This window comes from Prionailurus bengalensis, chromosome E2 (genome assembly GCF_016509475.1).
Source record: "Prionailurus bengalensis isolate Pbe53 chromosome E2, Fcat_Pben_1.1_paternal_pri, whole genome shotgun sequence".
NCBI classification, from domain to species: Eukaryota; Metazoa; Chordata; class Mammalia; order Carnivora; family Felidae; genus Prionailurus; species Prionailurus bengalensis.
In genome coordinates, this window is record NC_057352.1 from 13,169,592 (window position 1) to 13,196,441 (window position 26,850).

Here is a 26,850-nt window from a genome sequence, read left to right on the forward strand (position 1 = left end):
GCTGGCTTTGAGAGCAGAGAAGTGGAGAAGAACATCCGGGAGATTTTCCTGTGTTGCCAAGAAGCCAGTTGACTCACTGGGGACAGCAGGAAGGAACGGGATGGATTGGCATCTGGCAGGCCAGCGAACACAGAGTTAATTTTCTTGGTGTAACAGCCCTCTCCTCCATCTCTGCTCTCACTCGTCAAGAAATGGTAATTTAAGGAAAGACTGAGAAACAAACTGTTACCGTGTGACGGTTTGTGCTTGCTTTCTTTTTGGTTTTCACAACTTCATGGAGGCGTGATGGCCAAGCAGTGTACTGCATATATTCAGAGCATAACACTCGATGACTTTTGACCTGTGTATACCTTGAGAAGCTTCACTCTTACCACAGTCAAGATTAGGGACATACCTACCACTCCGAAAGTTTCCTATGCTCCTGAAGCACCGCAGTGGCACTCGAAAGTCGTTGGGAGAGACCCCGATGTGGCCGAAAGGGATGACGGAGCTGAGGGGACCCGCGTGGGTGCCCATCGGTGCCCAGACAGGTTTGGAGGTTCCCGGTGGGCACCAACAGGAACGGGAGCCAGCTGCCAGGCAACCGCAGGAACTTGGACATGAGCAGCAGGGAGGCGAAAACCAGACCGTCACCTCCTTCCCACCAGTCCTATAGCCACGCCCTGGGTGAAGAGGGTAGAAAAGGAGAAAGCCCTGAACTGACGGAGCTGAAAAATTGGAAGTGACTGGAGAAAACCCCGGGGCGGCTGAGTTTATTCAAACTGGTTGAGTTTCTGCCTACCGCTGGGTTGGATGAGGGATCGTGATAAACAAAGGTATCCTAAAAATAAATAATATATTGTAATATTCTTATATGATGTATATTTACCTAAATATGTTTTTGGAAAGTTTACACACTTTGTGCCCTGAGAAATTTGCCCATGCTGCCTGAAGTTCTGTGGCATATGATACATAGGATTTGCAAGATACCAGAATAATCCACAGGCCAGCTTTTAGAAGATGGTGTCATTCTTCCATCCACTCAGGGATTTCTCCTGTAACTGTCTTCAGTGCCATCAGAAAGCCATTGTCCTATGGGAAACGTCTACTTGGCTTTTTTGTTTTTTGTTTTATTTTTATTTTTTTGCTCTAGATGGCAGATGGCGTTTGCCAGCCATGGCTCTGAATACTTATCGTTCAGAAACTCTTAAGTCCCCTCATGAACAAATCTGTTTGTGATTTCTTCTGCAAACTGGCAAACTGACACAATGGGGAGCTGGAGGCCTAGTGACAAAGATGAAGAATTAGCTGGAGTGGGGCTCTAACTCAAAAAGAGTTGGTTTAGAACCAGAGAACTTCCTAGAAAGAACTTGGCTGGACTATACTATGGCCAGACTCCCCTGTCCTTTGTGGGAGGGGTCAATCGTTCACATTAAGTCTCCTTCCACCCCTGGTGCAATTGACTATGTCAATTAAGCCTCGATAAAGCTATTCAAAGAAAACAATAAATATCTGTTCCTCCTTACCCTTACCCCACCTTTTTACTTTTCTCTATAAGCTCCTATGTCATTGGAGTCTTTTCTAAGATGGGTTTTATGTGTTCTTGAGTAATAAATAAACAAGCATGAGAAGCTCAAAACAAGTCTTAAGAGTCCCAGGCCCCCAGTCCTCATACCCTGCTGGGCCCCAGCTTCCTCCTGCGTTCCCTCTGCCCACCGAGGATGACGACGTAGGCAGCAGAGAAGGGAAGGGATGATGTAAAGGGGCAAGAGACAGGACATAGGAGAGGGGGCCCGTTATGTAACGGAAGAATCTGGAGTCTGATTTTTCAAACTCTGCTATACCTCCCAGGGAAATGTTAGAACCAAAACAGCCAACTGTGGCCGTAAGGTTGGGCCGGGAGTGCTCTGGAGGAGTCTGATGCCGATCTCTGGCCCAGCCAGCAAGAGAAGGTGACCAATAAAGCAAAAGCAAAACCAGACTTTAGGTCGAAGTATCAAAGTTCTGGTCTTGCTCTGCCCAGAGCTACATCCGTGTGAGAAACTCGCTAAAGTTTTCCAGATCTCTGCCTCCCTTTCTGCAAAACGTGTGGGTTGGATACGATGAATTTTAAGGGCCCTTTCAGCACTAAAACTCCACTTCTAGGCTTGAGGTATACGCAAATTACAGCAGAAACTTTATTAGAAATATAAGACACAACCACAAGAATGCTCCTTTCTTCAAATCTCAACTTGTTGGTGACCAGCAGTCAGAAGGCTCCCGGTCAAAAGAGGTGTCCCGTGATCCAGGACCAGAAGTGTCTCCACAGGAACAATGGACAAGTTAGTTATTGCAGTAACAGCAGCAGCAGCAGCTCGAACCTCCAAACTGAAACAGGAAGCCTGGTGGCCCCATTTTCAGTCTTTCGGGGTTGAGGGAGAGACTGGAATGGACAAACTTCCTTCACCCACATGGGTCCTATGGTAAAGAGCCCAGCCATCAGCCTGCAACCAGTTATGGATGTACAACCTTTCACCTCCAAAAAAGAATTGATGCCTCCTGTGGAAGAAGAAAGGTCGGGGAGACACACAGATGTTTTGGGAAATCAGAGAGCAATCATTCCTCCCTCATTCCTAGAACCCTGAGTATCAGAACCTCTTGGATCCACTCAGATGTCTGGGTTTCCAGCCTCTGAAACCACCAGATGTTCAGTTTACCTCCAGTGATCTGAAGTCTTCCTTGGTAGCACTGAGTTGTATCATTGGGACAGGGAAGGGAAGGAGCAGTCAGACAGGTCCCCAAAGCCACACAGGTTGGGCAGTAGAAGGGTACTGATGTACTGGGAGCTGGAGGGGAAACAGAGGGACAATCAGGGTGTGTCCGGCCTCTGGAGTTGTCTCTTCTTGCTTCCCTCCCTTTCCCAAGTCTTTGCTGCTGACACCACCGCAGTCACGACCTATCACTGCGACCTCCCTCCACCCCGTACCCCCCCTCCTGCCGCTGGCTTCTCCAACTGTTTTTCTTCGCTGTCAGAACCCATCCAACGTGACTTCCAAACTGTGTGCTTGGGTGTGGAGACAGAGATGAAAAGGACACGGTTCCTGCCATCGAGGACCCTTGTCTAGAAGGAAAAGGATGTGTCAGGAATTATAATACATCTCAGTAGGCACTGCGTCCAAGGTATGATGGCGAAGGAATGGAGGACAACCTAACTCTCCGGAACAATTTGCCAAGTATTTTCACAGAGCGGACACCTGAGTTGAGGTGAAGGGTGAACAGAGGTTAGTTAGCTGCGTGAAAGTGGAGGGGTGGGTGGGGTAGCAAAGGAATCGGCGAGGACAAAGGCCCGGAGGTGGGAGCCAGCCGGGTGGCTTTCTGGGACTGGGAGACACTGAAGGGCTGGCGTTCAGTTGGTAGGCACAGGAGGGCTGGGCCGGTCTTTGTGGCCAGCACCCATTCTGGTTGGGCCAGGACCGTATCTACACTTAAGCATTTTTTTGTTTTGCTTTTTTTGTTTTTGTTTTTGTTTTTTTCAACGTTTATTTATTTTTGGGACAGAGAGAGACAGAGCATGAACGGGGGAGGGGCAGAGAGAGAGGGAGACACAGAATCGGAAGCAGGCTCCAGGCTCTGAGCCATCAGCCCAGAGCCCGACGCGGGGCTCGAACTCACGGACCGCGAGATCGTGACCTGGCTGAAGTCGGACGCTTAACCGACTGCGCCACCCAGGCGCACTTAAGCATTTTGAATACCAGCCCCCCTCCCCCCACTGGACCACAGTAAAGGGGGAGGAGAGAGAAGGAAGTGAGCTGAGAGCAGGCAGGGCCAGATTGCCATAGGCCCCCGGCCACATTGGCCACATTGGCCACATTGGGGAACTGGGGAAGCAGTAACTGCCAGACTGATTAGGCCACCCCGCCCTGCTCAGAAACCTCCACTGACACTTCATTGCTTAATAAATACAAAAGCCATGGGGCACCTGGTGGCTCAGTCGCTTAAGCAGCCAGGTCATGATCTCACTGTTCCTGAGCTTGAGACCCTCATGGGGCTCTGAGCTGTCAGCTGCAGATTCTGCTTCAGATTCTGTGTCTCCCTCTCCCTCTGCCCCTCCCTCGCTCGCACTCTGTTTCTCTGTGTTTCTCAAAAATAAACAAACGTTAAAAAAATAAATAAATAAATAAACACAAAAGCCAACTTCTACCCCAGCCTTCGTTGACGTCCCGGTGCTCCGAGCGGCGTTTAGACCCCAAGGTGACCATTTAGAAAAAGCCTGGCGGAAGGTCTGAGGTTCTTTTTCTGTGTGTGGCCCCCCAAGGGCCTGAGCCAACTAAGGACACAGAGAGAGGAGGCATACCATCTTTGCAGGGGCTCAGGTAGTTTCTCCGCGTCCCCATCTCTCACCTCTCGAGGCTTCTAGGGTCCCTGCCGGCCTCCAGAGCTCCTGGAGGTCCTTTCTGCCGTTGCAAAAGGAATCCTCACAATAGCTGGTGTAGGAGACTGTGATTATGCCTGGGGGCGGGGAGTGCTGGACATACGTCACCGCCTGCGTCCCATCGTAGATGCAGCCCTTAGTGGCCAAAACTGCGGTCTTGGCCCCTGTTAGGAGACGGGGTGGGGAAGAAAGCGGAGGGTGGGCCTGAGGGTTTCGGGGAGTGGGTGGGAGCAGCACTGACCCGGACATACTCACCCCTCCTCCCGCCCTTTCTCATTTCACCTGCTTTGACCATCAGAAGGGATTCCTGGCAGAATGACCCGCCCTCACAACTCTCAACCTTCTCCGTGGTCCAGTTAAACATACTGCTGGGGTCCTCTTCTATACTGGTGAACACGCCCTTGTGACAATTTAAGTTTTGCACCGCTGGGGAGGAAAGGAGATCTGGCTGAGCGCCTGCTCTTCTCTGTGGGGCCCCCGTCAGCCCTCCTTTGCCAGCGATCCATCATCCCCGGTGAACCAGCTCTCCCCACCCCCCGGCCCCCGTTCTTACAGGCCAAGGAGGGGGCTCCCAGGAGGAGGAGGAACAACAAACTCTGGGCACGACGGGTACCCATGGCGTCCTTTAGAGAGGGCTGGAAGCGCGGCTCAGGATCAGAAAACGAGGTTGCAGGGACCGTGTGGCAAGTACGGGCACGTCCGCGCCACAGAAGACCGTGACCTCCAGCGTCGGCGTGTCCCGATCGAGCCTGCAAGTTTGCACCACATAACGCGTTCACTGCGCCTCAGTTTCCGCAGCTGCAACTCTCCGACCCAAACACCTGTCCCCCGAGGACAGAGGACGTCAACAACCCAGTACCCTCCAACCTCGGGATCCGGGAGGCCGGCCCACAGGCCCCTGCTCCCGCACACTGGGGAGGCCGGGTTCAAACCTACGTTCTCCCGAGGCCGGGGATTCTCAGCCCCCACTCCCCGCCCCCCGAACTCGGAATTCTGAGATCCCCGCCCTGTTCTATCTAGGGATCCAGGCGTTTGGGTTCCAGCCGCCGCCATTTCCCGCAGGGCCCCCAGCCTCCTCCCCTCTCAGACCCAAGAGTCCTGGCGCCCACCCTCCTCCTTCCTCGGGACCCAGGATCCCCAGCCCCCCCCTCCCCCCAACTTTTCTCTTTAAGGGACCCAAATTCCACCTGGCTTTGGATAATCTCACAAGAATCCTAACGGAGCCGGAGGAACGGCCCGGAACGGCTTTCTCGTTCCACTGGGCCTCCGTTTTGTCTCTTGGAGGCACGGAAGGCGGGGCCAGCTTCGCCCAGCGGGTCACTCGAAGCCCCATTGGTCGATGTGAAAGCATCTGATGAGCTCATTGGATGAACCCGAAGGAAGGCCGCACCCCCCTTGGCCCCGGAGAAGAGGCAGTCTTGGGAGGTGCACATGCGCAGGCTGGCGCGGCGAGCAAACCGGAGGCGGGTGGGGGGGGTGTGAGCCCAGGGACGTAGCTGGTGTTTGTGGTACGCGTCGTGCGAGGCAAGGTGGGCAGCCCGTCCTCAAGTGGCCTCGTTGACCCTTTTCTCTCACTGAGCTGTGGAATCTCTGCTTCTCCAGCCAGGCTAGGAGGTCAGACCCTTGGCCATCACCCACTGAAGTTCTCTCCCTGTCCGAATGGCCTCCCATGTTCCCAGTCTGGCTCCTGCCCCAGCACCCACCCGGTGGCCATAGGCACTGGGGAGGCAACGTGATCTCATCACCCTCACTTGCAGTGGTTCCTGCCCAGCCCGGGCGCCTCCCTCTGATCGCATCACAGCACCGGCCCCTCCATGGCCTTCTGGAAGGCCGAAGAGAGAAATGCCGGCTTCAGGGTTCCTTCCAGCATCCCCGAATGTGTGCATGAGCCTCAACTCTGAAGGCGCAGATTGCCGTTATGGCCGACCCACGTGGCCGTGCCACTGCCACGACTAAGACGTGCCTTTCATTCAGATTTCTTGTTCCTGGCTGAAAATTCTATTTCGTCTATAGGTGAGCTTTCCAGATATGTATGCAACAAGAAGCAAAGGTGCCCTCTTTGTGCTTCCCGACTTGGTGCTGTTTCTGTAAGTGAGTATTTATTTTGAATCGAGAAAATACTACAATGAGAACTGAAACAACTGGGAAATGCAAATGTGAAGCGAAAACAATTTGTCTAGACTAGGAAGAGTATTCTGACCTTTTAGAAACCACCCCCCCAAAATTTTTTTTAATGTTTGTTTATTTTTTGGGGGGTGGGGGAGGGGTAGAGAGAGAGACACAGCGGATCCAAAGCGGGCTCGTTGCTGACAGCAGCGAGCCCAACGTGGGGCCCCAACTCCCCAACTGTGAGATCACGACATGAGCCGAAGTCGGATGCTTAATCGACTGAGCCACTCAGGCACCCCCCCAAAATGTTTTCAAAGATTAATCCAGGACAAAAAAAAAAAAAAGCTGCCATTAGGTTATAGTGTAGCTCTAATTATTTCATGTTTTAACGCTCAAAACACTAAGAAGAGGCATGTGATTCATGGGGTGAGAAACAATTAGGTGTCAGATGCCTTTAAGTCCTGGACTACAGGACAGTCTGGGTTGGGATCATTAGGAGGCAGGAAAAATAAAGCACCTTACAGCAAGGGCCATGGCCAGTCCCAGCCTTGCCCCAGCAACCAGTCTGGGGGTAGAGCCCACAGATTTCAGGGGAGGAAGTCTGTCTGTTATGATGGTGGGGAGCCTGGCTATTCTGTCCACACTGTCTGGTCGGAATACCCTGGAACATTTGGCGGTTCTTAGAATAAACGAAGGGACCGTCGTGGTTGATGCCTTTTAACAAGGAGCAGACTTATGGGATAAGCCGTTTTTAGTGCTTACTGTGGTTTGGATCCCACCCTCAGGAGCAAAGAGAAAAGATAGCAAGAAATTCACTTCAAACACGGGGTCCCTGATGCCTCGCCCCGAGTTTTCTCATCTCTCAGGACTCTGGGAGTCCCTATTCCCAGCCCTCTCCTCCCTTGGACCCAGGAGTCCAGGCCCCCAGCCTCTCCTCCTCCCTCAGACCCAGGGGTCCTGCCCCCAGCCTACTGTCACCTGGACCCAGAAACCCAAGCCACTACCCACCTCAACTCTCAGCATCTAAATGTAACATAAAAATAAGGTACCCTTTGTGAACTTTCAGGATTGGTACTATTTCTGGAAGTAAAGCTATATAAATGAATACATTTTAAATTAATTAATTAAATTAATTATATTTTAGAGAGCGGGGGGGAGAGGGCCAGAGGGAGACGGAAAGAGAATCTTAAGAAGACCCCACATCCAGCGTGGAGCCCGACACAGGACTCGATCCCACGATCCTGGGATCATGACCTGAGCCGAAATCGAGAGTCAGATGCTCACCCGACTGAGCCACCCAGGGGCTCCATGAATATTTATTTTTAATAGAGAAAATGCCTCAGTAAGAATGGTGTTAGTAAAAGCTCTTAATTTTATGTAAACATATATTAAGAACTTTCAATTGGGGACAGTTAGTATTAAATATAATTACTAATATGTTATTAATGAAGACATTAGGGACAGTGAATATAAACATGAAGAGGTAGCTCTGGTCCCAAGGACCCTGTCCCTTAGGCCCTGGGGGCCTGAGCCACCCTCCCATCTTTTCAGGACTCAGGCTCCAGTCCTCACAGCTCTCGGTCTCTAAAGGTGCTCCGGTTTCCTGCAGCACTGTGTAACTACAGGGGAGGGGCTGGGTCCCAGTGTTCGGTCACAACTGCCAGTATGGGACCAAATGGGGTCAGAGGTAACCAGAGGGCAGAGAGGGTGGTTGGGAGCTACACAGCCACCTGCTTCGAGCTCCAGAATCTTATCTCTGTGCCCTCATCCCTCCCCATCCCTCTGACTAGCACTTGTCCTGGCTCCTGTCCCGGTCCCACAGCTGGCTTCTAGTTTCTGTCATGAACACCATCTTAAATTGGCTCTTGGCCTGGGAATTTGTTTGTTGGGGTCGTAGTAACTAAGTGCCACCACCTAGGAGGCTTTGGTTTTGGAGAAGGGTGTTGTCTCTCACAGTTCTGGAGTCTGGAAGCCCACAGTCAAGGTGCTGGCAGGGTCGGTTCCTTCTGAGGGGTGGGAGGGAAGGATCTGTCCCAGATCTCTCTCCTTGGCTTGTGGCTGGCTGTCTTCTCCCTGTGTCTTCACATCCTCTGCCCTCTATGTGTGTTTGTGTGCAGATTTCCCCCTTTGTATAAGGACACCAGTCATGGGGCACCTGGGTGGCTCCGTCAGTTAAGCGTCTGACTTCAGCTCAGGTCATGATCTCACAGTTCATGGGTTTGAGCCCCGCATCAGGCTCTGTGCTGATGGCTCACAGCTCAGAGCCTGGAGTCTGCTTCAGATTGTCTGTCTGTCTGTCTGTCTCTCTCTCTCTCTCTCTCTCTGCCCCTCCCTGCTCTCTCTCTCTCTAAATATAAATAAACATTTAAAAATTTTTTTTAAAAAAGGACACCAGTCATACTGGCTTGGGCCCCACCCTAATGACCTCATCTTAATTTGATTGCCTCTGTAAAGACCTTGTCTCTAAATAAGGTCACTTTTGGGGGTCCTGGGGGTTAGGACCGCAACATATGAATTTGGGAAGAGGGGGGACACAGTTCAAGCTATCTCAGACTGTTCGATTTGTGTTGCAGTCGAAGTGGTTGAGGGTGGAATAGCGCTCCACGGGGGTCCCAGTGCTGTTTTTCATTCCTTCTGTCTTAGCATCATTCCTGATGCAGCCTTTGCCTCCCAAGGAGGCTGCCTTGGTGAGGGATGGCGTGAAGACACAGGATCAAGGGGGCATCCCTGGAGCAAGTCAGGGGCCCAGGGGCTGCGCTCAGGGATCCCAAATCAGCCAGCAAGCGGTGAGCTGAATTCAAGGTTCTGTCAACACAGGATGTATGTAGTGCCTCCCAGTGGGTGACTGTGCAGAGATCATCCCTTCCTGTCCCAGCCTTTCACCCGATTCCATTGTGAGATGAGTGATGGGAGACAGCTTCCAGGCACTAGGTCTGATTTTGAGGGGGTGCTGCTGCGGGATTTCACCTGCCTGCAGCTCTGCCCCATCTTTGACATCTTTGACATCTTTGAACCGTGACATAGTGAAGCATCTGTGATCAGCCCATGTCTGTCCCTCCAGGTTCCAGGCTTGCAAAGGTGATCGTATTCTTGAGTCACGGTCCAGGTGACCTGACCACAGAGTCCCTCAATCTTGGATTTAAAAGGGAACTTGGGGGCACCTGGGTGGCTCACTAGGTTGGGCGTCTGACTCTTGGTTTTGGCTCAGGTCATGATCTCACGGTTTCGTGAGTTCGAGCCCCACATCCGGCTTTGCAATGACAACATGGATCCTGCTTGAGATTCTCTCTCTCTCCCTACCCCTCCCCTGCTCGTTCTTTCTCTCTCAAAATAAATACAATTTTAAAAAATATTAAATTTTGTTTAATCTTTATTTATTTTTGAGAGAGAGAGAGAGAGAGACAGAGAGTGAGCAGGGGAGGAACAGAGAGAGAAGGAGATACAGAATCCAAAGCAGGCTCCAGGCTCTGGGCTGTCCGCACAGAGCCCGACGCAGGGCTCGATCCCACGAACTGCGAGATCATGACCTGAGCCGAAGTCGGACGCTTAACCAACTGAGCCACCCAGGCGCCCGAAAATTTTAAAAAATATTAAAAAAATAAAATAAAAGGGAACTTGGACCTCTTTTTAAGAACACATGTAGCACCACTGTTGTTCACCTGGAGTATTGCAACAAGCCCTCCCCCTGCCCCATGCTGATCTATTCCCTACCTGGTATCAGAATGATCTGTTTAAATATAAGCCAGATTGTGTCACTTCTCTGTTTAAAGCCTTCCAATGGATTTTCCCATTTTACAGAAAGGGAAGGAAGGAAGGAAGGAAGGAAGGAAGGAAGGAAGGAAGGAAGGAAGGATTTCTAAATACTTGAAATGGCCTTGAAGGTTCTCCACATCTGGCCTCCCCTACCTCCTCATCTCCATGTTCTGCCCTGCTTTTCCTCATTCTCCTCCAGCCACACTGGTCTTTGGGCTGTTCCTTGGATTCATGGCAGGCACATATCCGTCTCAGGGCCTTTGCATATGCTTCCCCCACTCTCTGAAGGGGCAGAGAGAGAGGGAGAATCCCAAGCAGGCTCCATACTCAGCCCAGAGCCTGGTGTGGGGCTCAATCCCGCAACCACGAGAACATGACCTGAGCCGATATCAAGAGTCAGACCCTTAACCGCCGAAGCCACCTGGGCACCCTGCAAATGGTATTTTATTTTATTTTAAGATTTTATTTTTAAGTAGTCTCTACATCCATCGTGGGGCTTGAACTCACAACCCCAGGGTCAAGAGTAGCATGCTCCACCAACCAAGCCAGCCAGCCACACCCCTGCAAGTGGTATTTAAAAACTACATATTTCACTTTCCAGTTGTTCATTGCTACCATCTGGAAATATTTAAGAATAGGTAATACAGAATAGTGTGGAATATTTAAATTTTTTTAGCATGGATATAGACTAGTTTAGCCCTACTCCTAAGGTATAACTTTTCTGGGGTCTCTACTGAATGTCCTATATGTTCATTGAGGTCTGTCTGCTCTGGTTTATTGGAATTTGAATGTTTTCCTTTCTGTGTGAGCTTTGGATATTGTTCTACATATAGCCCCCTGGAAGGTTTTTTAGGTTTGTACCAGAATTCACAAACTTAGATAAGGGGCTTCCCCCGCTCCCCCATTCTAAAGTAAATTGCCTGTATGTATCCGCTTGCTTAACCCTAGTCAGGTAGCATGGCATTTTATTTGTGGCTTTTTAAATTCATTTTTGGCATTGTAAAGATAGCCCCGACCCACTTCTATATCACGAACACAAAAGGAGGCATTCAGAGTTAGTGTGGGTTTAAAACTTGATTCACTGATGTCAATAAAGTAACAGTAGATCTTTCCTGAGGTTCAGTTTTTAAAACCATCAAAAACTCGGTGGAAATTCTTAACAGTAAAGATGACAAAGAGGGCAAAGGGGAGTCAATGAATTCATTCCCCTTTGGCCTCAGATAATTCAGATTTTACGTTCTTTGAGTGAAGTGTTCGCAAATCTCCGGAACTCTCTGGAACTCAAGGAGCCGAAGAGAATTCTATAAAATGCCAGCTCTCTGTGTCAGGAGATAGCTACAGAAAACACACTCACCTCTTCAATTAAAACTCTTACATAGTTAGGGGCACCTGGGTGGCTTAGTTGGTTGAGCACCTGACTCTTGGTTTCGGCTCAGGTCATGAGCCCAGGGTCCCTGACAGCACAAAGCCTGATGTGGGGCTCGATCTCACGAACCAAACTGTGAGATCCTGACTGATCCACCCAGGCGCCCCTATTACCTATGTTCTTGAGGTTATTTTTATAAATCTATTATATCTGTAAGTAGAAATATTACATGATGGTTGCCACGGGGCATTTCTTCCCAACTCCCTGTTCTGTGACATTGTGGTAACTTGAAATCAGTCATGGTGGGAATATTTACACCATGGGAATAGGCAAACACTACAAGTCAGAGCTTTTATTTCTCCCCTCAGGGAAGCAGTTAAACATTTACCAGCACACTATGAGGGTGCTTGGCCTTATGTTCAGAGGCAGATATATGTAGAAGGGAGCTTTCTCCCCGTTTCAGTATTGAGCCTTTTCATATAGGTTATATATCTATGACGTGCATCGCGTCCCCTAGATGGAGAGCATTTGTGCAGTGCACAACCTGACCTACGTTCTCAGTGGTCCTGACTCGTTGTTATATATTGTCACAGCAGACAACATATTTAAAATACAGGCTTGCTCCCAACTCTTGCCCATCCTTTGTGTTTCCCTGGATCCAGCCTTACCATTGTAAGCAGCAGTTTCTTTAATAAATTCTGCTCAAATCACCCAAGTTGGGGTTGTACCATTCATTTCCTTCTGGGACCGTGACCAATTCAACAATCAGTAGGATCAGGAAACAAATCTGCATTCGGGGCGGGGTATTCTACCACACGGAAGAAGCACAGGCAGAGCTCGACCGGGGGTCCGATGAAGCACAGGTAACGCCAGTCCTATGATCATTTCACAGTTGCTCAAATGATCACTTGGTGGTGGCAGTGACAGAAGCGGAAAGTGCAGTATTGGGGGGTGCGGTGGCTGTGGCCACCTGTGGCGTTCTGCGGCAACAGTGGTGAATGTGTTGGTGCAGGCGTCAGCCGGTTCCTTCGTATGACCCCACAGAGCAAACACGGAGCCACAGGAAGATGAGAACGTCCAACTGGAAAAGCGATGGGCGGTCAGAAAGCTTCCTTGGCGGAGTGTCCCTTCCTGCTCGGCAACTCTCCATGGCTCCCTGCCCTCGGAGACAGGCCGACCCCTCGGTCTGGCTTTGCAGGTACTTGACCAGCCCCGGCCCCCCGCCGCTAGCCATTCCCAAGGTCGTTGCTGCCTCCTTGACCCTGCACTGCTGTTCCTTCTGCTTAGAATGGCTCTCCCTTTGTTGCCCACACCCACCTTGTCTACCTGGAAAACTGGTAATCACCCCAGTTCCAGCTGCACCCCATCCTCTTGATGATCCCTTCTCAGGCAGACCCTTTTTTCTCTTTTAAAGTTTATTTACTTTGAGAAAAAGAGCGAGCACACAAGGGGGGCAGGGGCAGAGAGAAGGAGAGACAGAACCCCAAGCAGGCTTTGTGCCATCAGCGCAGAGCCGGATGCGGGGCTCAAACTCACAAACTGTGAGATCATGACCTGAGCCGAGATCGAGGGTCAGATGCTTCACCGACCGCGCCCCCCAGGCGCCCCTCAGGCAGACTCTTCATGAAAACAGCAGGCTTGCTCTTTCCTCCGGGTCTTTCACGTGCTGTTTCCTCTGCCTGTTACCATCCTTTCTTCTGCCAATAAACTGCAGCTTATCTGTAAGACACAGCTCACGGGTCACCTCCTCTGTGAAGCCCTCCTTAATGCTCCCCCCAACCCGGGACATCAGTAGCTTCCTCCCCTGAGCTCTCCCAGACTCCCTTCGCCACAGCCTTATGACCACCTGTATCTCTGATGTCTCCCCTCCTCCTGGAAGCCCCTTTGGGGCAAGGACGAGGTCTGAGTCCTCTGGGGTCTTCAGGAGACCTTGGAATCCTGCATGAACTCACTTCCCATCCACAGAGAGGAATGTTGGCTGAACTCTCTGGGCACCTGTGTGTGTGTGTGTGTGTGTGTGTGTGTGTGTGTGTGTGTGTGTAGGGGGGTTCAGAGCTGGAGGGTGTGGGCAGCTTCTTGTAGTAGTTGTCAGGACACATGGACACAGAGGCCGGGGGCTGCCCTGGGCTCCTGGACGTGGGCCTCCTGGCCCACTGCCACGGCGCAGCCCTCGGTGAATACTACGTTTCAGCACCTGCAGGATTTCCCTACATCTTTCAGGGCCACCCGAGTGCCGTGCTAACCCAGCAGCTACCCACTGCCTGGCCCCGGCCCACCGTACAGATCTGCCCTTAAACCCGGGCTGTTTTACCCCTTCTCTGTAAACAGATCACAGAGTAGCCTCGTGAACCCGCAGGTGCGTGTGGAGGGACGGGCGGCAGAAGCGGGTACCGTGGGCACCTGAGCCACCTGCCGAGGCGTTCACCTGTGCCCCCCACCCCGTGAGAGCCTGATCCCATATGCATCTTTTCCCTGGGTGGTGGCTGCCCCCGTGCCTGGCCGGGGTCATGGTTTGGTAGCTCAGACACTACCCGGCAGGTGATGTGCAGTGCAGGTCACTATGGTGTCCCATAGGCCAGTAGCCAGACTCCCCTGGGACACAGTAATAAGCCAGGAGCTGCTCTCTAACCGGAGGATGGCTATTTGCAAAAGGAGACATACGTACCCTTTGCTCCCAAACCCCGACTTTCTCACTTACCCTCTTAGCTCTTTCTGTCACAGAAACTTTTCAAAGACGTTGGGTCTGTTGGGTCACATGACTTTCGTTCCAGACCCTTCCTACTCCAGGATCTACTCACAACTGGCGGTCTTGTGGGTTCCCTCAAAAGTGAGTAGGAGTAACACGTCAAAATGTGCTACATTTCTGTCCCCCACCCCCCAAATCTTTAGGGACCTGTCTTTGTTCTAAAGGCAGCCGCATGAGGTGTAGCAAATTGTCTCGGAAAGAATGCTGCAGTTTCGGTTACCTGCCGTAAGCCGTGGTCTGGAAGCAGCTGATCCCCCTTCTGACACAGGGTCAGAAGGTCGGTCCTCGCTTAACACCCTGTCTCAGTCCCCCGGTCATTCCCCTGGCTCATCACGGGGGCATGTTATCATCTCACATCATCACACAGAGAAGGGTGAGCCCAGGACGGGAAGATATTTTGAGAGACACGTTCACATGACTTCTCTTACAGTATATTGTTACGATTGTCCTATGTAAACATTAGTCATGGTTGTTAATCTCGCACTGCACCTAGTTTATAAATTAAACTTTAGCGTGGGGGGGGGTGCCTGGGTGGCTCCGTCGGTTAGGCGTCTGAATCTTGATTTCGGCTCACGTTGTGATCTCACGGTTCGTGGGTTCGAGCCCCGTGTTGGGCTCCGGGTTAGCCGCGCAGAGCCTGCTTGGGATTCTCTCTCTCCCTGCCCCTCCCCCACCCCTCAAAATAAATAAACTTAGAAAATTGAAACTTTAGCATAGGTATGGATGGGTAGGAAAGGAACAGTATACAGAGAGCTTGGAACCACCGTGCATTCAGGCATCCACTGGGGGCTTTGGAATGTATCCTCCGCGGATACAGGGGGGGCTGCTGTTTGGGGACATGCCCTAGACCTATGGGGCCCCAGGGTTTACACCAATATGATGGGGTTGCTGGATGTGGCCCCGTTGATCTCTCACCCTCTGGTACACACATGTCTCATTTACTGAATCATCAAGGGTGTTTGCTACCTCTCGTTCACTGTGTCCGAGTCAATAACACAAATCCATCAATGCAGTGGGTGAGTGTGATGTTCTGTAGAAAATCAGATGATCAAGGTCCCTCTGAACCATATTATAGGACAGAGCAGGAGAGCCGACCTCCTTCATGGCGGGGATTAACGTCCACCCAGAGCCATCATCCAAATAGTCCCTGCAAGGTCTGAGCATTTATTTGCCTTTGACCGGTGCCCAGCTGCCCCGGATAAATAGCCTCCAGTCTTTCTGGTACAGGGGATCAGTCACTGTCTACACCCGCGGTGGCATTGCAGGGTCCTTCTCAAATGGATCCGGCCTCCCCCCTCATTTGTGAAGTCCCAGGTCTATGAACAACCCATGAGCTAAGGATAATCATCACCCTTTCTGTACAGAAGAGGGTGAAGCAACTGGAAGGGGGGGAAGGGAATGACCCAAGGCTACACAATCAGGGAGCGACAAGATCCGGCCTGGTAGCAAACAGAGTTTCACACACCCGAAACTGTAAGCCTTTTTGCTAAATAGCTCCACGCCCAGCCTTGCATTTGCTACTTGAAATACACAGGACTCCCAGGAAGGTTGCCTTAATATCCTGACTCGGTCCTGTCTTGCCAGGCCCCTGCCAACCTGCCACTCTCAACACCCACTACCTCCTCCTTGCTCCAGCCTAGCCGCCTCCTTTCTTTCTAATCCTCTCCATAAACCAGGCATGGGCCCACCCCAGGGCCTTTGCACCTGCTCTTGCCTCTGCCTGGAATGCATTTCGTGCATGTCTTCCATGGTAAGCTCTTTCTTTTCATCCTGCTCTCAGCTCACAGGCCACCTCCTCCTGGAGACCTTCCCCGATCCCAGTTCAGTCACTTAACTTTCACATCACTTGGTCTTCACCCTGCCCAGCACCCAGCACCATTTGCATGTGTGTGTGTATGCTCATGTGTTTGCTCCATGTCTCTCTCTCTCGATCAGGCATGAGCTGAGCAGAAGCTGGGCCTCATTCTTGTTGGTCTTCCTGAATCCCCAACAACTGGGATGGTGCCTTGCACAGAGTCCAGCTTTAATAAATATATGTTAACTAAAAGCAAGACATCAAATTGACTACCTATGACCCTATGTGCCTCTTTGCCCACCCTTCCTTCTCTTCCTCCAGAAACACTGCTTCAGAGGGGTGCCTAGGTGGCTCAGGTGGTTAAGGGCCCAACTTCAGATCAGGTCACGATCTCACAGTTTGTGAGTTCGAGCCCGGCGTGGAGCTTCCGCTCTCCGTGGGGAGCCTGCTTTTGGGTCCTCTGTCTTCCCTCTCTGCCCCTCCCCTGCTCACTCAGAAACACTGCTTCAGGCCATGCACATCTCCAGAGGGCGCCATTATTCCCACAGCAACAATGTGACTCATTGGGGAGGGGGTGGTGTTTCTAAGGCCCACAACCCGTACAGATGTAGTGATGGCTCTCTCGCCATCTTTCACCGTGCATTCATTCATTCATCATTCATTCATTTGTTTATCCAATCAGTATTTATTGAACACTCATTGTATACCCCATTGGTAGTGTCGATGCACTGAGAGATGGGGAAATGTGACTCTGCCTGTGTGGCAAAGTTTAAACTGAAATAGAATGTATAAAGATGTCAAAAATAAACATAGAGTTGTAAGTTACACGTTAGTCTCTTTCTCCTCTGCTACGGCTCCTCCCACTTTCCTCTTCCTCATACACACGGGCAGATAGCCCTTATTCCTCCCCGGCCCCCTCCTACCCAGTGTGCTAGAGCTGGTTTGTACAGGCTTGCAAAAGCCGATTGTTAAATATTTCAGAATGTTTCCAGCTATTTGTTAAATGACTGGTAGCTTGAAATCAGACATGGCAGAACTATTTATACCACAGAAATAGGCCCACGTTGGGACGCCTGGGTGGCGCAGTCGGTTGAGCATGGGACTCTTGATTTCGGCTCTGGTCATGATCCCAGGGTTATGCGATTGAGCTTCGCATTGGGCGCCCCGTGGAGCTTGCTTGAGATTCTGTCTCTCTCTCTCTCTCTCTCTCTCTGCCCCTCTCCTTTGCTCGTTCTATCTGTAAAATTAAAAAAAAAAAAGGTAAATAAAAAAAAGAAATAGGTCGACGTTACAAGGCACAGCGTTGAGGCTGTTTTTCTGAATAGCTGCTTTTCTAGCACATCCCCCTCCCCATCTCTCTCTGGCAAAGAAACGTGTTGTTGTCAAGGAATATCCTGTCTTGGACAGAGATTTACTTTCCACTACCACCCCTCCACTCGCCATACTTCAGCTCCCCAGTGGGTGGGTGGCCGGGAGGTGGAGACGCGGGCCTGGATTGCTACGAGTGGGGAGAACAGCGGAAGAGAAATGCATGAGGGAAAATCATGGAGAAGGGAACATAAAGGTAAACAATGGAAGAAAGAAGTGAGAAGCCAGAATCCGCATTGGGCAGAGGTTAAAGTAGAGAGTAGCCAGTACGCGCCCAACAATGTCCTCATGGGCTGTTGGGCTATTTCCCCACGTGGGGCCAGGTTGCAGTGAGGAAACCGCCTTCCCAAACTACCCTGAGACAGGGTGGGGGAGGGCAGCCTTATAGCTGGGCTCGGAGGAAAGGGGGCGGAGTGGCTGGACCAGTGGGGCCTGGGGGCCCGGATGTTTCTGATTGCTGCGGGGGGGGGGGGGGGGGGGGGTCAGGGAGCCTGGACCCCTGGGTCCGGGGAAGGAGGGAGGATCCGGATTTCTTATCCAGTGAGATTCAGAGGGTGGGCCCAGACCTCCTCTCTCCAGGCCCTGCCTCCCGCCCTTTCCTGGCTGCCTGGGGTGATATAAAAGGTCTGGGCCCCCAGAAGAAGAAGGAGCCAGAGTCCCAGCTGCCCTGACCATGAGCCCTGCGCTGCAGCTGGCTCTCCTGGGCGCCACCCTCGTGTTGCCCCGTGAGTGAGGACCCCGACCTGGGAGGGCGTTTTCCTGGAGGATGGGCTCAGATGGATTTCTCTCCCCGTCTCAGGAGCACAGGCCCTGACCTGTCAGTGGGCGACACGTGAGTTTCTGATTAATGTATCGGAAATGCCCTTTCGGTGGAAGGCGGACCACGAGGTATGTGCCAACGGCTGGGGCTGCCAAGACACGCTGATCCTCATTGACAACGGTGAGAAGAGCCCCGTGGGCCTCAAGGGTGACTCTCACCCTTCCCTGGAGAGACATCCCTCCCGTCCCAGTCCTACTGTGTTGTGTAGGGACTCAGCCAAGGAGCCGTCCCCTCCTTGGCAGGAACAGCCCCTGGGGCTCCCAGTCGCCTCTCCAGCCTCTCACCCCAGACTACCATCAGACCCTCCCTCTAGGACCCAGGATCCAGGGCCCCAGCCCCTCCTCCTCTCTCAGACCCAGGGCTCCAGGTTTCCAGCCCCTCCCCCCTCAGACCGAGGCGTTCTGGCCCCCAGCCCCCTCCTGCCTCAGACCCAGGGATCCAACTTTCTAGTCCCTCTTCCCTCAGACCCAGGATTCAGACCCCCGGCCCCTCCTCCCTCCTGGGTCCAGGGCCCCCAGGCCCTCCTCCCTCAGACCCAGGGTTCCAGGGCCTGCCTCTCTCTCTCGGTGCAGGACTGCAAGTGAACATAGTACTCACCAAGGGCTGCACCCCGGTGGGGAATCAGGATGCCCGCATCACGGAGCACAGGGCAGGCCCCGGCCTCGCCATCCTCTCCTACACCCACGTGTGCCGCCACGAAGACAACTGCAACAGCCTGTCCACCACCCTCCCACTCTGGGCCCTACCCTCCACCGCAGGTGCGGGGCTGCGGGCTGCGTGGGGAGGCGGGACTCGGGAGGCACAGGGGGCGAGAGGGGCTGTCAGCAGCACTGGGGGCCGGGAGCAGCAGGGCTGAGGGGCAGACGTGAGCACAGAGGGTCCCTCCATTTAGCTCCCTCTTCCCTCCCTCCTCCCTGTCCACTCCCCCTGCGGCTCCCTCCCGCAGCACCCCTCCTCCATGTCCGTCCTGGAGCAGCAAACCGCACCCATTTTCTGGTGTTCGAGCACCTAGCATGGCCTTCACCTGGCGCCTGCTCCTTTCTCCTCCTCGTTTCTTTTTCTCTTCAGAATTTGGTCCACTCACGTTTTATTTAGGCTTTTGGCATTCCCTCTTCCAAAGTGAAATTGGCCCGTGACATTTTTTTTTTTTTTTGAGTCGAGCTGACACACAGCATGACGTTAGTTTCGGCCGTACAGCACAGCGATTGGACAACTCTGGACCTTACGCTGTGCCCACTGCAAACGTAGCTCCCACCTGTCACCATACATCGCTATCACAGCGCCATTGACTATATTCCTATCCCTGCCTGCCCTGTGTCACCAGTCAGGTCTGGGGCCACGTGTTGTGTTTCTCTACCCTCTGGAATCATTTGTGAACTTAGGTGTCTGATGTTCTCGCACTGTTTCGTGGACCCCGGGGGGTGAACCACCTGGGTTCCTCCCAGGCCACCCCTCCCCCACCGCGCCCCCTCCTGTACTCGGGCCCAGGCGCCCCTCCACCGTCCTCTGGTTCCTTCCCTTCCTTCCTTGCTCTTTCCCTTGCCACCCACCCCTGATTCCCTGGCGTGTCTGCAGAGAGGAGCCTGGGAGGGCACACCGGTGGGAGACTGGGGAGGTCGCTCCTTGGGACCAGCAAAGCCAGGGTGGAGAGTCGTAGGTCCCCATCCAAATCCAGAGCCCTCCGTCCCCTCACCAGGCCCGGGCTCCCTGCGGTGTCCAGTCTGCTTGTCTAAACAGGACTGCGAGTCTGTGACAAAGGTGACCTGCCCGGCCGGGAGCACGCACTGCTACCGTGGCTCAATCCAGCTCCGGGGAGGTGAGCCAGGACGGGAGGTCCCCATGGGGCGCTAAACCGATGGTGGGGGAAGGGTCTGAAGACCGAGATCTGGTTCTCTGGTGGGTGCCGGGGGAAGCCGAGACCCGAGAAGGGTGGGTCTGGCCTCCGGGAGCCGCACCACCCCCCCCCCCTCCAAGGGCAAAGCCTCCCTCACCCTCTCCCTGCCCCTGTCCACAGGGGGTGTCTTCACCGTTCTGAGAGTCCAAGGATGCATGTCCCAAGATGGCTGCAACGTGCTTAATGGGACTCGGGAAATCGGGTCCATCGTTGTGAGTGAGGACTGCAGCCCTAACGGTGGGTGTCACGAGAGAAGCGCAGCCTTGGGCGCGAGGACCCGCTGGTAACCTAAATGTTTGGTTTTGTTTTTGTTTTGAGAGAGAGAGAGACAGACAGAGAGACAGAGCACGAGCAGGGGAGGGGCAGAGAGAGAGGGAGACACAGAATCCGAAGCAGGCTCCAGGCTCCGAGCCGTCGACACAGAGCCCGACGCGGGGCTCGAACCCACGGACCGCGAGATCGCGACCTGAGCCGAAGTCGGATGCTTAACCGACTGAGCCACGCAGGCGCCCCCTCTAAATGTTTATTAAGGCCAGATTGCGTGGGTCTTTGGAGTTACAGTTTAGGGACTAGGGATTTTATTCGGAGAGGGATGGGGGGACCTTTTTGGATGGAGCCTTCTGAGCAGAGGAGCTTGAATCGGCTTTCCCCTTACGAGGGGTGCTGCTGGGGGGCGTGGGCCGGAAATCAGGGTGGGGGAGCAGGTGAGGGCGTGTGGTCCCGGGCCTGGCGGAAGCAGTGGAGATGGTGAGAAGCCGTCAGGTTCTGGAGGTAGGTTTGCAGCTTGAGCCACAGGATTTCCTGATGGGTGCAACCCAAGAGGAAGGCAGTTGTCGAGGATGACGGCAGTGTTTTACCGGAGCAGCTGCCTTTGGCCAAGATGGGGAGGACGGGGCCCAGAGAAGCGGGTCCGGGCTCGGGGCAGGCAGCAGAGGGCGACTTGGTCGTCTGCGTGGTGGGAAGATGAGCAGGCCTCCCTCGTGGGCTTGTGGCGAAGGTCACATGTGTGGATGCTGCCTCGCCAGCCCAGGTGTTTCAAGGGACACATCCCTCCTGGCCACATGAGGGCCAAAGAGAAGGTCTAGGCTCATGGTTTTCAAAGGGACTCCTGAGGGCGCAGGGGCCGAGGTAGCCGAGGATGGCCGTCACCCCCCCCCCCCCCTCGAGGAGCCAGAACACCTGAGTTCCCAGCTCAGCTCTGCCAGTGGCCTGTGGTGGGACACGGGGCAAGCTACTTAACGAGTCCTCTGCCTCTGTTTCCCATCTTTTTTTTTTTTTTTTTTTAATGATTATTTGTGTATTTTTGAGAGGGAGCTGGGGAGGGGCAGAGAAAGAGGAGAGAGGGAATCTCAAGCGGGTTCGGTGATGTCCCACGTGGGGCTCGATCCCACAAACCGTGAGATCGCGCCCGGAGCCAAACCCGAGAGACAGACAGTTAACCGACTGAGCCACCCAGGTGCCCTCTTTCCCACCTGGACAATGGGGCGATGATGGTGGCTGGAGGTGGCCGTGAGGAACTGAGGTAATCCCGGTGGCCGCAGGGGGGCAGGGGGGTGGCTCAGACGCGGAGTAAAGGCTCCGTACGCCCTAGGCATTTTGAGTATTTTGCTCCGGAACACAGGGTTTCTCAGTTGAAAGCAATCTATGGGGGCAGGCTCCCCTCCTCATCCAGGTGAGAGCCCTGAGTGCCACACAGGAAGTGGAGCCGTTGTCCCCGTCCCCGTCACGCCCAGTAGCCTTCCTCAAGGGTCGTGGAGAAAGGCTCCTGCAGACGTTCGGGCAAAAACAGGGCGAAGGATGTGGATGGGACTCCGACTTCCAAGGTCCCTCCTAAATCTAAGGTGGCAGGACTCTGTGGCCGGGTCACCTGGAGAATGCCTCGGGGACGCATGGGACCCGGAGGGAAGGTGTGGCTGATTCCCTGGCTTACACGGACCCTGCCATCTCCTCCTCTGCAGCTTTTCTGACCTGTGAATGGGGGAGCGAGTTACACACTGGTCGAAACCTGTCTCGGATGCCCATGAGGTGGACCACAACTCGCAAGATTTGTGACCCTGGGGAGGTGTGTGAGGAGACTCTTCTGCTGGTAGAGGCAGGTGCGTGGGCTGCGGCAGAGGGCGAGTCTGGGCTCCCGAGTCTCCTCCCCGTCCCGGGTCAGGTCCCCCAGCTTCCTGCCTGGTTCCCCTCACGCTCAGGCCTGCCTTCCTCTTTCCGTGCCTGGGTTCCCCCTTCTGGGAACGGGGCAAAGTGACAGCAGCGATAGTACCGCCCTTGCTACCTCGCGAGAGGCCACGTGAGGGAGACGGAGAACGGAGCGGGCACAGAGTGACCTCGCCGGTCTCACTCGAGATCTATCGAGCGCCTGCCTGCCGTGTGCCAGGCACTGTTGGTGGCACCGTGGACCCTTCGTATCCTCCTTCCTCCAGCGTTACGAGCCAGTGGGGAGGCAGCGAGAAATACAAACGCAGCAGGGGAAGGTATGGGAGTGAAGACAAGAGCAACCCGGCCGGGAAAGGAGGCGGGGAGAGCGAGGTGAAGGCTGCCGTTGGAAAACATGTGCTCTCGGGAGGCCGTACCGAGCGAGTGACACTCGAGGAAGAACGGAAACGCCACAGAGCTGACTCTGGCCCCAGCCTTCACCCTACACTCCGTGTGCCCTGTAATCAGGCACTGGCATTACCCCTCCACCCGCCTGCCGGGCGTCAGGGAGCCCCTGGCTCATCAGACCCCGACTCCCCCAGCCCAGCTTCTGCTCTCTCTCACCCCTCAGGACAGAGCTCGGTCATAGTGGGAAGCAAAGGCTGCACCAAGGGCAGGCCGCAGGATGCCCCGACTGTCTCCATACACTCGGGGCCCCCCGGAGTGCTGGTCGCCTCCTATGCCCATTTCTGCTCCTCCAACGGGTGCAACAGGGCCAGGAGTACCAGCGTCCTACTGAACTCTCTCCCTCGTCCAGGTATGGAATCCCAGGGGGTCGGGTGGGACTGGGGACACTGAGAGATGGGGAGGCACAGAGACTCTGGGGATCGAGGAGGGTGGCTACAGCTAGGAGCAGAGCCGTGCGCCCCAACCTTCTCTCTACTTTTCAGCTGCCCCCACCCCGGGAGACTTGCAGTGTCCCATCTGTGTGCAGGGCTCTGCCCCGTGCCCAGAAAACCCGGAAAACGTTACATGCCCTAACGGCACGACTCACTGTTACGGCGGTTACATTAGGCTCTATGGAGGTGAGTCCTGATGGCCAGGTCCCAAGCATGCAGGGTTGAGGGCCTGGATTCCGTGGTTCTGAGGTGGGAGGATGCTTGAGGCCCTGACTCATGGGTCTGAGGGTACAGGGGCCTGGGAACTCAGGTTTCTAGCTCTGAGGGAGGAGGGGACTAAGCCCGGCCTCCTGATCTGAGGGGGCTGGGATTCCGTGGGTCTCAGGAATTTAAGGGTATGGTCCTTTGAAACCTCTCTGACTCAGTCTTCACTCTCTAGGTGGGATCGCCTCTAAAATCCATATTCAGGGCTGCGTGACCGAAGCTTCCAGCTCCTTGTTGAACCATACGCAGAAAATTGGGATCTTCTCCGTGGCTGAGAATTCGGAGGAACCGCTCGAGCCCTTTCTCCAAGATGGAGCTGTCCCCACCCGCCTACTGGCTTGGGTGGTGGGACTTGGCTTGTCCCTAGCCCTCTGGTGTGGGATGCCTCTCTGCTGAGCCCATTTCCTGATGATTCTCAGCTCCTTGCTGATTCCCCGAGCCAACTTTCCCTCTGACCTCATAACCAAACAGCCTTGGGCGTTGAACGATTTCCTTGTCCTCTCCATGAATGATCATCCCTCGACACCCCCACAGACCTCCGTGACCTGATAACAACACGCCACTGGGAGCGGCAGAACTTGCCCTCTGGGAGAGTCAAGGAGTGGCCACTTGTGTCCGATAATAAAGGCATCGTCCTTTCCCTGAATGCTGGGGTCTGTCTATGACAGGGGAGGGCAGGACCCGCGGAGATCTGACGTGGGGAGGACAGGAGCTCGGTGAGAGATTCACCATCTCAAGCCCTTCCTTCACCGGCCTGCTGCCCGTGCCTCATTCCAGACTGAGTGGCAGCAGGGGCGTCAGGATGTTCCGGCCCAAGGAATCTGGGCATCACCATGACCTGAGAGGAGGCGTTGCACTACAACCCGTGAGGCTTCTCTCTGAGCAGGCAGGGCCTCAGCACAAAGGGGGCTCAGCCCGCCTGAGGAACTTGACTTAGGGTTTGTGCGGAGTAGAGAAACACAAGGTTGGTGCGGTTTCCTGAGGCTGATCTCACTGGGTCTCTGTCGTCCCCCTGGGCCCCGAGAAGGGCGAGGAGAAGTCATTACCATTACTGGGCTCTGTAGGGAGAAGGGCAGGTGGGGGAGGTCGAGAGAGGGCTGCCTTGTAGGCGCTCTGATCTCAGCCTAAAAGGGCGCCTGGGCGACTCAGTCGGTTGAGCGGCCGACTTTGGCTCAGGTCGCGATCTCTCGCGGTTCATGAGTTTGAGCCCCACGTCAGGCTCTGAGCTGACAGCTTGGAGCCTGGAGTCCGCTTCAGATTCTGTGTCTCCCTCTCTCTCTGTCCGTCCCCCGCTCGTGCCCTGTCTCTCTCTCTCTCTCTCTCAAAAGTGAATAAACATTAAAAAAAAAAAAAAGCCACCCAGACCACTCTGTAGGGAGGGAGCTGAGGAATTACCACCCCAGCCTTACTCAGTGTCCTCCCTCTGGTCTCCTGTTAGGGGCTTCTGTTGACTGAGCCCTCCTATAGGAGGTCCCATGGATCTGCCGCGCAAGGCTCAGAGCAGGGGGAGAAGGGGAGACGGAATCTGGAGAAGGAAGCCAAGTGTCCAGCCCGGTCCACGCTCTTCCCTCCTTTCCTTTGTCCAGGTGAAAACCAGAGCCCTCAATTTAGAAGACACGCAATTCTCATCCATTACTTAACCACAGGAACACGGTGTGCTAATGACGATGTGTCGGACTCTCACAGTGATAGACACCTGTTTCTTCAAGTGCCGTGGGGAGAGAAAGATGGGGGTGAGGGGAGAAGATCACGTAAAACGAAGCTGCAAAGGTCCTGGGTGCATAGCGGGAGGTGATCAGAACTGCCTTCTCCCCCCACACGCTCCGTATCCTCTTGCCACCTGCCAACGCCTACTCGCAACACATTGCCGTGTGACACAAATCCTTCTTACGAGGGGTGGGTGTCTGATGATCTCATTTTCATTGGCTGTCTGCAGTTTTCCATCGAGCAGGGCCACTGGCCCCTGAAATACGAAGTTGTCATCCGGTTTCCACCCTCTGGTGGTCAGGTTCCATCTGGCGACCAGCAGAATGACCCCACCTGTTAGAGCGGCGCGGGTAAGCACAAAATGGCGAGGCTGCAGTCGTGGCTTCCAGTGGCTTCCATAGAACTACAATGGATTCCCCACCCACCTCAATCCCGAGGCCACAGAGGCCAGAAGCAAGAATCCTTTTTTTTTTATTTGTTTATTTTGAGAGAGAGAGACCATGCAAGTGGGGAAGAGACAGAGAGAGAGAGAGAGGGAGGGAGAGAGAGAACCCCAAGCAGGCTCCACACCACCCTGCAGAGCCTGATGCAGGGCTCGAACTCACAAACCGCGAGATCGAGACCTGAGCTAAAGCCACACACTTAACCGACTGAGCCACCCAAGCGCCCGGCAAGAATTCTCTAAGTGGGTCATCGAGTGCACTGGTGGGAGGGGCTCTCCCTCATTCTTTTTTTTTTTTTTTTTTAATTTTGACATTTATTCATTTTTAAGCGACAGAGAGAGACAGAGCGCGAGTGGGGGAGGAGCAGAGAGAGAGGGAGACCCAGAATCCGAAGCAGGCTCCAGGCTCTGAGCTGTCAGCACAGAGCCCGACGCGGGGCTCGAACCCACGGACCACGAGACCATGACCTGAGCCGAAGTCAGCCGCTTAACCGACTGAGCCCCCCAGGCGCCCCTGTAGGCATTTTCTAAGTTCCCAAATGGTAGTGTTGGCAGAAGCACTGAGTACAAGGAAGGCAAATGGGAACCCATGGTATGTGCCAGTCCCTATAAGGGTGAAGCTTAGCCCTCTCCACGATGGGGTATGTCCTGTGTAGTCCTGCTGTAGAATGACACCATGAGGCACTCCGCATTGGCCTCTGCCTCTGTTGGTTTGGGCCCTGAGTTCAGTCAACACCCAGGTCGGCCTTGAGGAGAGGTGGCCCATGTGTTGTAACCGTGTGGAGCTTCCACCCCTGCCCATGGGACCGCTGCTCAGTGCGTGCATTCTGGTGGGCATCGGCGTGGGTCACGAAGATTCACGCTCCGTGTCTACCCCCAGAGGACCATGCACGTATCTTCCCCAGTATCCATTTTACCCTTTTAGTCTTTTCTTTCTTTTATATGCTTTTATTCTTTCCAAGTCCTTGGCTAGGTGGCTCATATGGATCCGTGCATCAGTGGACCTAAGGACGTCCCTCTGTCCCGTAAGGTGGAGCCCTGAGGTTTTGCCACCTGAAGGACTTCCCTACATTATTCTTTCCGGACCACATGGGTGCAGGGCTAACCCAGCATCTACCCACTGCCTGGTGCCAGCCCATCGTACAGACCTATCTATAA

At 53.9% G+C, this 26,850-nt stretch overlaps 2 protein-coding genes across 9 annotated transcripts in view; one reads left to right on the plus strand and one right to left on the minus strand.

The window, feature by feature from the left end:
* Window positions 1-24,189, plus strand: part of CD177 (CD177 molecule) — a 34,680-nt gene extending 10,491 nt beyond the window's left edge. Inside the window, exons 1-11 of one of the 6 annotated variants that reach the window (XM_043598722.1) lie at window positions 5,591-5,815; window positions 6,148-6,481; window positions 12,631-12,816; window positions 18,327-18,467; window positions 18,920-19,105; window positions 20,044-20,163; window positions 20,362-20,478; window positions 22,200-22,337; window positions 23,012-23,197; window positions 23,331-23,465; window positions 23,719-24,189. In XM_043598722.1, the coding sequence (XP_043454657.1) occupies window positions 12,711-12,816; window positions 18,327-18,467; window positions 18,920-19,105; window positions 20,044-20,163; window positions 20,362-20,478; window positions 22,200-22,337; window positions 23,012-23,197; window positions 23,331-23,465; window positions 23,719-23,939 (1,350 nt within the window). In that variant the 5' untranslated portion in view covers window positions 5,591-5,815; window positions 6,148-6,481; window positions 12,631-12,710 and the 3' untranslated portion in view covers window positions 23,940-24,189. Of the gene's footprint in view, window positions 1-5,590; window positions 5,816-6,147; window positions 6,482-12,630; window positions 12,817-18,104; window positions 18,253-18,326; window positions 18,468-18,919; window positions 19,106-20,043; window positions 20,164-20,361; window positions 20,479-22,199; window positions 22,338-23,011; window positions 23,198-23,330; window positions 23,466-23,718 lie in introns of those variants that run through there. The other 5 variants (XM_043598724.1, XM_043598723.1, XM_043598725.1 and 2 more) reach the window with 5 other exon arrangements.
* On the minus strand, window positions 2,133-5,687 carry TEX101 (testis expressed 101). 3 transcript variants are annotated; one of them, XM_043598731.1, is made up of 6 exons: window positions 5,578-5,687; window positions 4,944-5,139; window positions 4,673-4,816; window positions 4,360-4,554; window positions 2,676-2,804; window positions 2,133-2,436 (listed from the first exon to the last, which is right to left on the minus strand). In XM_043598731.1, the coding sequence occupies exons 2-6, from the start codon at window positions 5,005-5,007 to the stop codon at window positions 2,306-2,308; spliced, it is 663 nt and encodes a 220-aa protein (XP_043454666.1). In that variant the 5' UTR covers window positions 5,008-5,139; window positions 5,578-5,687; the 3' UTR covers window positions 2,133-2,305. The 3 variants fall into 3 exon arrangements, with proteins under 3 accessions (XP_043454666.1, XP_043454664.1, XP_043454667.1); XM_043598729.1 differs by having other exon boundaries at window positions 2,133-2,517; XM_043598732.1 differs by lacking the exon at window positions 5,578-5,687 and adding an exon at window positions 5,258-5,346 and having other exon boundaries at window positions 2,133-2,517.
* Window positions 24,190-26,850: the final 2,661 nt, after the last annotated feature.

Excerpts from the sequence above, each read along its gene's own strand:
- TEX101 (XM_043598729.1), bottom strand. The coding sequence starts at position 5,007 with ATGGGTACCCGTCGTGCCCAGAGTTTGTTGTTCCTCCTCCTCCTGGGA. Across the intron at positions 2,805-4,359 it reads GACCCTAGAAGCCTCGAGAG|CTCCCAGTACATCAGTACCC; the intron begins GTGAGAGATGGG and ends TTTCCCCTCCAG. Across the intron at positions 2,518-2,675 it reads AAGACTTCAGATCACTGGAG|GAGGCATCAATTCTTTTTTG; the intron begins GTAAACTGAACA and ends CTTCTTCCACAG.